Raw genomic sequence first — 14686 nt, 5'->3', positions numbered from 1 at the left:
TTTGCTCTCTCTTCTGTTGTGGGTTTTGGTTGGGGGTTTTTTTGTTGGGTTTTGTGGGGGTTTTTTTACTCGATGTCCCATATACTAACAACTGATTGTTTTCTGATGTTTAAACTCAATGACAAGTATGCTGCTATCTTCACTTCAGATTCTTTTCAGTGAAAAGCATCACGCAGTTTGGCTGGATTCTGGGAGCCCTTTGGCATCAGAAGGAGCTGAAAGTGATCCTCATAATGTAGGAATAACTTACCTCCTTATAAAGTAAAAATCTGGAACCTGCACCGATTCAAGGCATTTCCACAGCTCCTACTGAGTGTTAGGTGTGCATGCTGAGGGGCTGTAAGGCCCAGGCTTTCACAGGGTGAAATGCTCAGCATTCCCAGGAACCTTGGGTTCAGGCCCAGGTGCTTAGCACCTCTCAAAATCCAGCCCTGCATGACTTAGATTTTGAAACCCAGAATAGATTTCCACACTGGCAGCATCTATGAATTTTGATATTACAGGTTATCTGAGAAATCATGACAAAAACATATCAATATATTTGGATTTTTATAAGCAAATAGAGCATAAACTTTATACATTTGTGCTTTCTCTTTGCCCATAGGCCTTCCCTCTGAGCAACATTATGATGTCACTCAGCGGAGAAAAAGTGATGGGCGTATGAATTATGAACTGTAAGTTTAGTTCGTGCATTAACCAGATTGTGAATTTAGTGAATAGAACAGCAAACTGAATATTCATTCCACGCTGGTGATATTAAGCACATATGATATGAAGTGCAGATATGATATGAAATCTCAGGGCCATGCTCTGTAAAAAGGGATTAGCTAGTAACAAAGGAGGGCAAACACAGTTGGGAAGGAAATTCAGAACACGGCATTGTGTTCCTTCAGTTTAGTGGCTCTTCAACAAGTGTCTATGAGTTTGCTTTATGGGTTGTCTATATTTATCAACTTGTAATACTGAAAAATGTTAGTCTTTCTACTAGTTAGAATCCAGATTAAACTGAAATAACTGAAGTAACCATGACACCATGTGTATTTCAGTCCATTTTTCTGGTATATATGTATATATGTATTTTTGGAGGAGACTTGCCAAGAATTATTTTCCTCACTGCTGCTGTTGAAGATAGATTAGTGAAGTTGGATGCTCCTGGAGTTCTGCAATCCAACATTTTGCCACTTGATGGCACCAGCAAAACATTTAAACTTGATCAAACAACCGAGATTTTAGATTAAGGTAATTTAAAGTGTAAATTCTTCAAAAGCAGAAAATGAACAAGTTAGACCTCTCATATTAGCATTGATAACTTGAGCATATTAGAAACCTGAGAATAATTCTGCAACGATTTATCAGTTATCTTTATAGGGCTGTGAGGAGCATTGTTTGCTCCCACTACTCCCCTTTAGCCTCCCTGTATGTGAGGTACCTGCTCCTCATTTTGTGTAAATGGGTAGCAGGTGCCTCACATCAGACACTCTAGAAAAGCAGGAGAGATAATTGTAAACAGGCCACAGAAGCTACACAAGGAAGCCTGCAACCCTGCTCTTCGTAATCACTGCTTTTTGCAGGCTTCTCTCTTCATTACCTCATTGCAACATGCAGCACAAGCAGAAGCAAGTGTGAAAGTGTAGGTTACCTATAAGAATGTACAAGGCAAACCACCATTTTACTGGAACAGTTTATGGCCTTTGACTAGCAACGTACATTAGAGGCTCTGGATGTGTCGCTTCTGCAGAATTTGATTACAAGCTACGAGAAAGTAGCAGGTTTCCCTGCAAGTTCCTTCCTACAAGTTTCCTAAGGACTAAGTGACAAGAACTGACCCATGCACTTTTGTAAGATAATGGGGCACTTTTAAAGTTGTTTTAAAACCAACATGCAAAGTGAGCACTCTCATGTCGCACAGTCAAGCTCGGTGGTTCTGTTTTATTACCTAAGCCATCGCCAAGAAAACTCTATTGACTGCAGTGGAATGATGCTGGGGAACAATTTGGTCTGCTGTCAAATAAGTGTCCTGTTATGTGTCATTTATATTGGTATCCCTGAAACCAGGGATAGACAGCAGAAACACTGACAGATTGTGGAGAAAAATTAAAAACTGCCCTTTGCATTGGGTAGAGGCCTGCTGTGTTTTCAGTAATGCCTAGGCTGGTCAACTTCAAATGCCTCTTGGTTACGGATGGTCTGGGATCCATTCACTTCACAGCCAGAGTGTTCCTTGTGCCAACTCCTCAGCAGAATGGATCATACGTGTACACAGGCTGAGGCAGAGATAGCGGCACCTTTCTGGGGATTTGCTTCCTTAAAAGGAAGCAGCCAGGGTCTGCTGGGACTCGATGTCCTTGTGCTAGCTGTAAAAGTAGGAAGGAGGTTTTACACGAGAGTAGACCAAACTCTGCCCCTGTACATACTGAAAAGTCATGACCTTGGACTCTGAATATTTGATCAACAGCACATTGATGTACTTTCTCCATTATTTTGCACTCACCTCTTAACCTGAAACATGCTGGGTTGCTATGCTTTGTCCTAGATTGAGCATTTTCTTTTCCTGTAAGGTCATATTTTTTCAGTCTTTGAAAGACTTTTAAATTGAAAGAAAAAATGTGTAATTTAAAACAAAAAGTGAAACACACACACAAATCTTCTGCATTCATAGTCCAAGGTCTTTCAGAGCAAATATTCTTCCTGCTGTCAGGGACTATTTAGCAGTGACAGCCACATGGAACCTTCCCTGAAAAATACCCTCCAAGTGCTGCTCTGCAGGCCTACCTGGGAGCTATTAACACTCAGTTTATTTACCTTATAGCCTGTGAGGCCTCCTTTAAGCCATTACTGTCTTTTGTGGGAAATGAATTACTAGGAATTTGCAATAACTCTGTACACTTTCATGGAACAACTATGCCTTTGCCTTAAGGATGAACACTACGTATCCTTGTCCAGTTTTGCACTGGGTTTGTGCAGATGTGCATTAGCAGTGGGCCACACACATGTGCCCTTCCAGTTAAATATACTGGAAAAAAATAGTTGCCTCCTCCCATCTAAACGTGTAATAAGTTCACATCAAACAAGACTGCAAAACCCTGAAAGGCCTTAAAAAACACCCTCAGTCATTGCCAAGAACACTAGTTATACACACACACACATTACATCAGAGTAGAGCATTTGCAGCTGTCCTTCCAAAGACAGGTCACACCAATGAGGTTTTTAGTGGGTTCGGTGACAGTACAGAATGAATGAAAACTGGCTTTTTTCCATGTGGGCTTTAATCTGCTTACAGTGTTTATCATGCCACGCAGCACTTACATTCCTCTGGCTGTCCCCCAGTCCTCGAGCCCTGGTGGTTCCCTGAGTTGCAGCTCCCTGACCAAGCAGGTTTTAAGGTTAGGCAAGGTAAGTCATTACCTCCATTTGCAAAAATAAAAGGCTGCAGAGAAAGCCAATTTACACATGGTAAACGTTTTATTCTCCAGTCATAATTTCCTTCCTGCTAAAATTGGCAAGAGTGATACATCTTATCTCAATAATTTATTAAGTACATAGGAAATTAACAGGAAAGAGCAGCAAAAAGTTCTCTGGCCTGATCTAGAAAAGAAGGTCATGAGGATCCCCACACTGCATCACTTTCAGGCCAACACCACACCTGAGAGAAGAAACAGATCTTTAGAGGCTCCTACCACATGTCAGAGAGTAGAAAAATAGTGGTAAGTGGGAACCTCATGAAGGTCATGCAGGTTCCAGTGTGTCTTTTATTACCATTACTGAACAAGTGTGTCTCTGCACATAGCACTCTGCACTGCATCAGGAGGCAAGCTGCAGAACTGCTGCAGGTGAAGCTTGTGTCTCCATAAGGATACTCTCTCTCACATGAAACTTGGTTTATGCCTGTTTTATCAAAAAGTGTTTGAAGAGTGCCCACAGTGAACTCATTGCTAGGGAAATGAGATGGTGTCCATCTGGACCGCTCCCTGGATTTGTGCTACAGCTTTCCAAACTGGGAGCATAAGTTCCTTCAGTTTGATTCTGACTTCTTTTCAAGAGACTGACAGACTCCATATCCTCTGTGGACTGAACATAAAAGGGCAGATAACATAATACTGAGCAACTGTTTCTTGTGTGATACTGGCAGATTCCAGCAAAAGTCTACTAAAATTCCAGTGAAACCATCTCGATGCCAAATTTGGAAAAACTGCTATTCCTTTCTTCCTTTCCATCCAGATCTCTACCTTTCAATACTGCCATCCATTCTGAGTGGCTTCAGGCATGATTACCCAGTTTGAGTTTTAAAAGTATAAGTAACACTCTAAATAACTGTCCACGTTTGAAAATGCAAAGCTTTGCTGGCTGTTACAACCTGAGCTCACAAAGCTTCTCTACATCATGGCAGAGTCATGAAAATGCATGTTTGCCCTCATTTCATTGCTGCCTTAAGTTTAGATGTTATAAAGTGCTCTGCAAAGGTACTTAAGTAGTGCCATGCCAAAGCACAAAGCAGACTGACTCTCCTTACTTATGCATATTTGTATCAGGAATATGTTCAATGAATGCAATGAAGAATGTAACAATTCACACAGTAACACAGTGTGAATGGAAATGGAAATTTAAAATACTTCTTAGGGTTTCTTTTCAATTTTACAATGGTAATATTGTAACACAATGTGAATTGAAAAGAAACGCTAAGAAGTATTCTCCTTCATGTCTACAGCACCAGTAGACATACAGGACCCGTTCTAACTGTAGAAATGGAAAATCAATTAGAAGTATCTGTGGAATAAACTTTGCTGTTCTGTAAGTATGGCTATTTCTGTAAAAGCTTTCCATTTTCAAGACAGACACAAAGTTTCAGAGTTCCAGGCCATTATAAATGTAACAATATACAAATGTTCGTCAGAATACAACACTTAGAAGTCCTGTTATCTTTGTAGCATCACACATTAAAAGTAGATCTTTTGTTCATCTCAGCTGAGGCACGAGTTACTCTGGCATGGTAATTTGTGAGATATCACACCTCATGTTGATTACACCGAGTCCCATAGCATCACAGCATAGATTTCACAATAAAATGTACGGCTTCTGTATCAGAACGTGTGAACAAAACTGATCTGGCACTTGAAGTTTATCTTCAAAACACCCATGTCAGTTTGGAAAGAAATAAGCATAGGGCTGTATTTAAACTCTTTGAGCAAGGGGGCATATATCCTCTTTGAAACTGCACACAACCTATATTTACGGAGACTAATTCAATGATGGGAGCGGCTAAGTTGCAGATCTTGAGTCACAGGTGACTTGAAGAGAGCTTGGGTGCAGCTCCCATGCCATGGCTATTTTAATTAACCAGGTTACAGAGTAACCCCCAGCCGTGGGAGGAAAAGAGTTCCCACAGGAACTGCTAAGGCCGAAATGACGGAGTCCCCATGGGGCCTAGTAACATCCCACATGGCTCTGTCCTCAAACTGAGCAAGGGGAGGAGCCCTGAGAAGTTAGCACCATCTCCTGCTTGGGAATGAATCCAGGACATCCTTCTCCTCACTGAGAAAATCAAAGGGTTTTAGCAATATGAGGATTTTGGTATACGGCTTGTAGAATCAAGAAACTGTGTGATTACTGTAAAAATAATAAAGCTTCAAAAAAAGACTATCATCAGACAATCTCTCCTACCCATATATGGTAAGGATCCTTTTAAGCAAGACCTGGTAATGAGTGAAATTAATGACATACCTGAGATTTTGGAGCTCCAGATGAACCATTTAGATGAGACCAATAATACTGTATTTCAGAAATTTTAAAATTTTTTTCATTATACCACAAAGAACCATTAAGCAAATTAATTATTTCTTTTAATCTTAGATACTTTTCTGACTTGGTACAATAGCCAAGAGACTCTTAGCTAGACTCAGTGATGAAATTCTTGCCCTTTAAAGTTACTGTTTTCTTTTGACTGCTTTTTTAAAAACTGATTTGAAGCATAAAGTAAGTCTCCACAGCAAAATATAAATAATTTATCAGCATGGAATGAATAAGTATTTTCTCTGCAAGTATAAACAGGATATGGTTTTGTTTTGCATTACTGAAAAGGGATATATTTTTACTAATAGCACATACCATTGTTAATTAATATAGAGCTTATGATGCAAAAATGTAAGAGGCTAGTTTTTTCCTCACTCCTTTTAAAAAGACATTCTGCACATCACTTGTTCCCAGTGTCTTTTCAGTCTTTGGCACCTGGCAACACAAAACATTCCTCATGTAATGAGTGGTATCAGTAAGAATATTATCTGCACTGCTTACACATTGATTTGTCCCTAATGTATATTGATTGCACTGATTCAGATAAAGTGTAGGAGGTGGAAATGAACATGGGTCACTTCAGGTAACTTACTTATTATGTTTCTTCCCTAATATAGGCTTCATAAACCACCAGACAGTTTGGCTAAGTCATTTCACCTATATTACATCTTATCTTTTCTTAATGAAATAAAAAGGCAAGTTCCTCTTACAGCCATAATTGCAGAGTGCAGGTTCCTTTGCAATAAGCAGCAGCAACACCACTAGGCAAAAGCCCTCTCTTTTGAATGAAGCATGTAATGATAGGGTTAGCAGTGTTTGCCTAGCACACCCACTCTCCTAACAAATACTGATCTTGCTGACTTGCCTATGGGCTAATTGGGTTTTCTGGACTGTGTTGTTCATGGCCTCTTTATCTAATGTGAATTAAAGTGTTTGGGAGCATCTACCAAGCACAGTCAAAGGATCTAGAGTATGCATAAAGCAGATTCATGGATTTATGAGAAAGAAGCCTCAGAAATACCTAGCTTGATAAGACATCTGCACAGCCTCAGGAATGGAATGAATTTGGCTCCTGTATAAGGTTGTAATTGTGTTTTATGCAGCAGTTGGGGAAAGTTATTTGCTCTCAGTAAGATGCTGTATGCAGTTGTGGTAAAGTATAGAAGAATCTGAACAGGGTGCTACTCTCTCTTAATGGAATAAACTGATGCTTTTATTCTTCTCAAAAGATTTCAGGATTCCCCTGGTTTTATATTATTCTATCATCAAAAGCTGAAAGCTGCAAAGAACAGCTACAGGAATATGGGCATTCCATGAAATCCCTGTTCTCAGTATCCTGTAAAACTCTCCAGTTTAGCTTTATCCTCCTTCCTTCCAGAAATAAACATTGTCTAAGAGACAAATTTTGATTTCACAAGCACAAACTCAGTTACTATTAACTGAAGCTGTGCAAGAATCAGAAGTCCACGTTTTCCTTCCCCTTGAGCCACATAGAAGTAAATATGAATTGGTATGACTGATTATGTACAAAAACTACAAGGGAATCATCATTGTGAACTCTTTGCAGGGTGCAAGCAAGAGGGGATTAAAGAAGCAAGATACTGCTTTCTGATTCTCACATCTCTCCCAGTTCTTGCAAAGTGTTATATTTAACAGTAAAATTCCGTGAAATGAGAAATGAGGACATTTTCTTTCTTTCTGTCCTTCTTCCTGACATCTCAAACCAACCCAAGATCACTGTGTCTGCCATTTCCCACCTCTCACACATCTCTAGGTACATCATATTCCCAAACTTCTGATCACCTGAGGATTAAGACACTAGAATCGATTCAAGCAGTCATCAGCCTTTCCATCCCAATATCCAAGCCAAGGCTTTTGATGTAGTTGTTCTGAGGAAGACCAGGGGCAAGACACCACTCTGTGGGTTTACCATTTATTCTTGAAACTTACTTAGTAACACTACTGAAGTAATGACTCCTTTCTACTGAATCTTAACAGAGTCAGAATCTGAATATATCAGTGGTCAAGCTCAGCATCTTGGCTCAAATTAGAGCTCTATGTGCTGAGAGTTCCAGTCTCCATGGAGGATACCTCAGCATTGAGAATGATGAATAAACCTGACTTGTGTGAACACCTTGTAGCCTCAGAAGCCAACAGAGCTATTAACATAGCTGCTAATCCCCACAAAAGCAAGGTGGATCATTTAGTGTATCTGGTATCTTCTGTCAGACAAATAATTCTTCACAGTCCAAAACAATGCAAGAAAAAAAAAAAAAAAAGCATCAGTGGGATCAAAAACTAGCAGTTTTGGGGCCAAAGTCATGACTGCCATACCTTTGCTAAGGACAACAAGAGGTACCCATGAAATAAGAGTTGATTATTTAAAAGACTTTATCACTACACAGATGGTAGAACAAGGTCCAGGGAGAAAAAGCAACTCTTTGTATCCTTTAGAAGACAGAGATGAGGCCCTAGATATTCATTATTTACAGAATACCATGTAAGCCATCATGAGTTGTTTGGTTTTAACCCCAGTAGCATTTTACCCTGAGATTGTTTTACATAATATATTGGAGGAAAAGGGCATGAAAACTTTGTTCTTATTTTGCTTTTCCCTGGAGGCATTCTGCTACATTGGGATTTTGACAGATACTTACTTCATTTTGGAAAACTTTAAAGATCACATGCATGAATTGATGAGGAGTCCTTGGCAGCCAATGACCACAAAGGGTTACAGGGAATTTGGGACAGGAGAAAGCCAGCACCTCCGTGTGCCATGGCAGTGCTTGCCAGGAAAGGTTTGACCATAACTGTGTGAAACATAAAAAGCTACACTGGCATGGTTAAGAAGCTTTTCAGAGTAAAAGCCAATAATAGTGGTCAATTTGCATTAATTAGCTGTCATTCCCAGTCATCAGCATAGTGCTGTAAAGTTATGTATATAAATTTAGGTACACAAGACCTTTTTTGTGGAGTATTTGTCCATCTAAACCCAAAACCTTTCCACCAACTATGTAACACTAGGAGTAGTCATTTTTAGTCATTTTTCATTGATCATTGGTCAATCTAAGAAACACTGCTCATCTGTGGTGGTGAGTTTACAAAGCCAATTTTGCAAAGCAGGAGGATCATTGGAGGCCAAGACCTATTTCCAGCAGAGCTTAGCAGGTTCAGAATTACCAGCTAAGGGGGCAGCTACCACCAGCACTTAGAAAGTTAAGTTCATTTTCTGTTCCCTCCATACAGTTTGACTTCCTTTGAGATCAGGACACCCCAGTTCTCAGTGACTGACAGATAACTCAGACCACACTCAGGTGCCTTTTACCACTGTAAGGCTGTATTTAAAAGCTTTGTGCCTTTTCTACACCTCACCTTTACAAAATTCAGAGTAGCTATTACATGGTTAATGTTGACAGCATCGTTATGAGGTAAATAGGGAAACTGAACTGGAAAGACTGAAGTGAAAAAGCAGTGATAGAACCAGGGTTGGAAACTAAGCTCTTCCAAGCATGCACTGCAGTTTTATTTTTATAAGACATCTAGTAGCACTCAGTTCCTCTGATGGTGACATTATGAGTACAGAGGCAGCTTCACAATTCATCAAGCTTTATTGTTGCTGTTTGCAAAAATCCCACACAGAAAATGCAGTAAGGATCTTCCCTGCCGGTGTGTGAATCAATCCAAATCTCCTGCAATTGGCCATAGGCAGATGGCCTTCTGCAGAGGCAGCTTTATCTGGTATAAGATCCAGCCCTCAGCTGTTTGTCGTCACCTCTCTGCCAGAGACAACTAGCCCTGCAGATCTGCTGGTGCAGACAATCACATTGAGTGCTTCCAAAAAGACAGCTGGGTTAATTTACACTGATTAAATGGGTGATCTGATTTAACCCTGCTGATTTTGTAGCAGAAGAGTGAAGATGAGTTTTGTCTGCAGATCCATGAGATCAGTCTCCTAACATAGAAGAAATATTAGCAGCAGCAAAGAAGGATACAGCCTTTATAGACATGCAGTCTTATGGATGTGGCAAGAGAAACAATAAGCAACAATCCATTTTAAGGCAGTCTATAACTGTGACTACAAAAGAAAGCTTATATAGCACATAATGTTCTGCCTAGACGTGGCTACCATGGAGAATTTGATTCCAAGTTATCTGAATTGAGGTCAGCTGAATTGCATACCTGTTGAATCTTCCACTTGAGTAGTAATACTGTACTGAAGGTATTTTTTTCACCACATTTTAAATTTTATTAGCATTTACTAAACAGATAATTGGGGAGGGTGCTGCCACATGTGTTATTTCAAATGTTTAAAATAGTCTTTTCTATCCTGCACAAATATCTGGTTTATACCTTATTTATTTCTTCTTATCCTTCAGCTTCCTAAATTTACTGAAAGGTCAAATATACTATCTAAGCAATATGCTACAACACTGAAAGAGCTCTAGGGAATCACAACATTCAGTTGGGACTTCATAGGTAAGCATTTTTTGTTAATTTAATTTCCTTGGGATAGCAATGAAAGACCATGAAGTGATAAACTCCAAATTTCTCAAATTATTTTTTTGTCATTTAGTACAAAAGGCCACACAAACTATAAAATACCTTAAGGTTATTCAGAGGAACTGTGCATTAATTCCGATTTTCCTAACCAATAAAAACATGTAACAGTAAAGTATGTCTCCATTAAGGTCCTATGTGTCCCCTTATCCTGGACAACTATTACATGAAAGCAGTTGGCAGATTAACAGGAGAACTAGGTCAATACATTAAAATAGTAAGTACTGCATTTATTATGAATTTCATGCTTCCACAAGTAATATTGGCAAGAGTATTACCAGATTCAGCTAGCAGAACTAAGCCTTTCCTCTGATAGTACTTAAGCACAGGGAAAGACTCACTAAAACAGAAGCAAAAGTTCAGTATACTAAATCAGTCCTTACACAGCTGGTTGACAGAACTTCCGTAATGGATTAATGACTTTTTCAGGGTTTGCAGAGAGAAAAGTTATTGTGATTATCTGCTTATTTTTTTATCTTATCATTTAAAGTTGCCAACAACACATGACAGCAATTCAAACGACCTTTTGCCTTGAGGAGTAGGAGTAATAGTCTCCATAAAACAAGTTGGCAGCTGTCATGTGAATGGTGCAGAACTGCAGGGACTGAAACATAATGGCTAGATGTTCACTTGGTGTTAATCGGGACAACGCCACTGAACTCATCAACTTAGGTGTTCATGGCACCTTGTTTGGTAAGTGACCTATTACCATAGCAGACTACCGCCTCCTTACTAACTATACCAGTTTAAGTGCAGAGTTTCTATGATTCATCCTCATCCGTTTGCATGAGTGGTTTGCCTTTCTTCCTTAAGGCTGCATTAGTTATATTATGAGATTCTATTTTAATGCAAAGATTTACTCTAAAGAATGTATAAAACTATACTGGAATACTCCATGTTTATTTTCTTCAATAATTTTTACATTGTGGGGCCTGTATAAAAGTGAAAAGATAATATTTATATTAAATGCTACTCATGCAAATGAGCATAACATGGTATATAAGCATAACAAATGAAGTTGAGCTGTGTTAGCTAATGTACCACTCATTACCTGTACTAGCTTAAGCCATTCAGTGACACCTGCACATTGTCATGCAGAGTACATACACAGGTCTGATTGTAACTGACAGAGCAATTCTGCAGGTAAAACAACAGAAGGAATGGAGTCCTGCTCTGCTGGCTTTACAGCACTCCTGGGTTCCAACTGCACACACACACAAGAAGCTGAGCAATGAAGTAAAATGCTGTGTTTTTCTTAGTTCAAGTCCAAAATTGGCCTTATGTCATGATTTAACCCCAGACAGCAACTAAGCACCACACAGCCGCTCACTCACTCCCCACACCCACCAGTGGAATGGGGGAGAGGATCAGAAGGGTAAAAGTGAGAAAACTCGTGGGTTGAGAGGAAGACAGTTTAATAAGTAAAGCAAAAGCCGTGCACACAAGCAAAGCAAAACAAGGAATTGGTTCACCACTCCCCATGGGTAGGCAGGTGCTCAGCCATCTCCAGGAGGGCAGGGCTCTCTCATGGGTAATGGTGACTTGGGAAGACAAACATCATCACTCTGAATGTCTCCCCCTTCCTTCTTCCCCCAGCTTTTTATTGCTGAGCATGACATCAAACGGTATGGGAAATCCCTTTGGTCAGGTGGGGTCAGCTGTCCCAGCTGTGTCCCCTCCCAACTTCTTGTGCTCTCCCCATCATCCGCACTGGTGGGGTGGTGTGAGGAGCAGAAAAGACCTTGGATCTGTGTAAATGCTGCTGAGCAAAACACCCCTGTATTATCAACACCGTCTTCAGAAGAAATCCAAAACACAGCCTTATACTGGCTACTATGAAGAAAATTAACTCTATCCCAGTCAAAACCAGCACACCCTGGATAAAAAGTCCCCAAATTGTCCTGATTTATTTCCATTGATTTAAAAAAAGTATCCAAGTAAGGAAATCCCTTCTGAAATGGCATTTACAAGTTTCTGATAATTGAATCCCTGTATCTGAAACGGAAAAGCTGTCTAGCTTTTTCTCCAGTGCGATGAAGAAACAAACGTTTCACTTTATGATGATGAACACTTTAAAGAACACTTTTAACAGCTTGTCTCTAGAAATGAAAATCCAAACTAGCAGCTTACATTAATTCAAAACTGAGCAGTTTTATTGCCCTCTAGCTTCCAAAGTGTGATTGGCAGAGGCCTACCCTGAGCTATGCTGATTTATCTGAAGATTATTCCATTTAAAACATACATACATTAAATATCAGACACCCAGATTGTTCAGCACAGTAACTGCTGAAGTTCATTCTTTGGCTATAGGACTAAAATGTACTTTATGTTTGAACAATTCCTATACAGTGTGGCTTTGACGCTGCACCAGTATCTGAAGGCTCAACAGTACAAATGATTAATACAGGGTAACAGTATTCAAGCAGTGGGTCAAACCATGGTTAAGAAAGCTAAAAAGTCACATGCCAGTAAGTATCCTCAGTCCCACCTGCAACAGTTCCTGAAAGAAGTTCAAAAAAGTTAAAGTCACCATTTATATTATCATATTGACTATGAGACCACAAATGGGAAGACAGATGCTTACAGAAGAAAGGTGAAGAGAGCACAAGACTCTACATCCATTTATTTCTTATGCATTGGGGTGGAGTGGAATACTTTCTTTTCCAAAATATAAAGACTGACTCTAAGCTGCTCCCCGTATGGCAGGGCAGTAACAAATGGGCTGCTTCCCTTTGCTTGGGAGACCCCTAACTGAGCCATTTGACTAGTCTCAGGCAATGGTTTGCTAAAATAAGCAGTCCCTGATAAAATAAGAGACTTAGATGACAGTGTAGATTCTGTTACTTCCTCCATATAGAAGGAAACATTTCTGCTTAGTCTCTCGCAAGTGAGACCTCTTGAAGGGTGCACTGTATGTTTACTTCAAGGTCAATGTTTCCACAAATCAATTCTGCAAGAACAGTACTCCTCCAGTGTTCAGATGCTTCTGCCTTTATTCAGGGTTCCTACTGTTGTAGCCAGCTACTCAGGCACAATGCTGAGTAAAATAGAAACAGTGGCCAGTCTAGGTCAGCAGCATAAAGTGACAGAAAGCACAGGCTAGAAATGGGATGTGAGCCAAGTGCAGGCTACTCTGTCTCAGACATGCTACCTGAAAGTTCATTATCTGGATACAAAGCTGCCAGAAACAAACTTCAGGAAATCCCTGATGTATTGCAGACAGCAGCATTGTACAGGCGGCAGCTTTCAGGAAGGCCTGAACTTGAATCCTTTCTGCATGTTCCCTCTCCTACAAAGACTTCAAGCCCAGACATTTGGATCAACATACAATCTGGGAAAACCCAATTAGTCTACGTAAGCCAGGGTTACCACTGGATGTAAAGAGTGAGAAAAGTAGACTTTTGTTGCACAAGCTTTGGCATCAAGAAGCACGTCAGCCTGCACAGAGACCAGAGGACAGGCCAAGAGAGACAGCACTGCCTGAATGCGCAGTCTAGCTCCCTAGCTGTGAGGTTCCTTGGCACCAGATAGCACTGCTGGAGCTGCAGCACTCCTTCTCTAAGACAGCAGCACAAAAAGGTTTTCATGATTCCTAAGATGAGAGACAAAAGACCTCAGCAGTAACATCACTAAGGGAAAGAGACACAAATTCTATGGTTTCAATGCTTTTTATTTCTTTTAACTGACACATTACTTGTTCTTTAAAAACAGAGTCACAAATAAAATTACCTTAATACAAACTGTCTGTCCTTTCCTAGAGAGCCACAGTAAATTCAAACAGTAAAGAGAAGAGCAGCTAGGGTAGCCCAGGACATGTGCAGCCTATTCAAGACTAGAAGAGCTTGTCTTGGTCTAGAGACTGTGGGAACATGACTTTTCTTGAGAAACTCATTACTGGGATAAACACTGGCTATGGAAAGAGCTGGTTCATTAAAGGCCAAATGGACTCACAAATGAGTGTTACAGTCTGACTGGGAATGAACTTACACTGGGAATCACAAGATTATTTTTAATCGTCACAGCAGGGAGGTTCACTAGATGAGGAGAGGATCAGAAAACAGGTTGATCCAGAGAGGACCTGTCCAGTTTATGAAAGGAGCTACGACACAGTTGCCAGCACTGGGAATCATAGTTACTGACCCAATAAGACCCTTTGCAGGCCCTCACAAGCACCAGGCTCCCAGGTCAAAAGGACCCTGTGCTACTCTGCAGGGAGTCAAACACCAATAATGTCAGCACTACTGCGCACACAGAGGGACAAACATGATGCTCATGAGCTATGGAGTCTCTTTGTCTATGCAAAGCACATTCCCAAAGCCTCCATGCTCTAAGGTTGACCACG

At 40.3% G+C, this 14686-nt stretch overlaps 1 protein-coding gene across 1 annotated transcript in view; it reads left to right on the top strand.

The window, feature by feature from the left end:
• SPMIP4 (sperm microtubule inner protein 4) overlaps positions 1-14026 on the top strand; it is a 29968-nt gene extending 15942 nt beyond the window's left edge. The window contains 8 exon segments of the mRNA XM_074897502.1: positions 605-674; positions 3281-3393; positions 10476-10561; positions 13202-13313; positions 13461-13526; positions 13529-13612; positions 13615-13941; positions 13944-14026. Of these exon segments, the coding sequence (XP_074753603.1) occupies positions 605-674; positions 3281-3393; positions 10476-10561; positions 13202-13313; positions 13461-13526; positions 13529-13612; positions 13615-13941; positions 13944-14026 (941 nt within the window).
• Positions 14027-14686: the final 660 nt, after the last annotated feature.

Source organism: Athene noctua, chromosome 2 (genome assembly GCF_965140245.1).
Source record: "Athene noctua chromosome 2, bAthNoc1.hap1.1, whole genome shotgun sequence".
NCBI classification, from domain to species: domain Eukaryota; kingdom Metazoa; phylum Chordata; class Aves; order Strigiformes; family Strigidae; genus Athene; species Athene noctua.
Note: the sequence above shows the minus strand (reverse complement) of the source record. Positions and strands in the feature narration are given on the sequence as shown.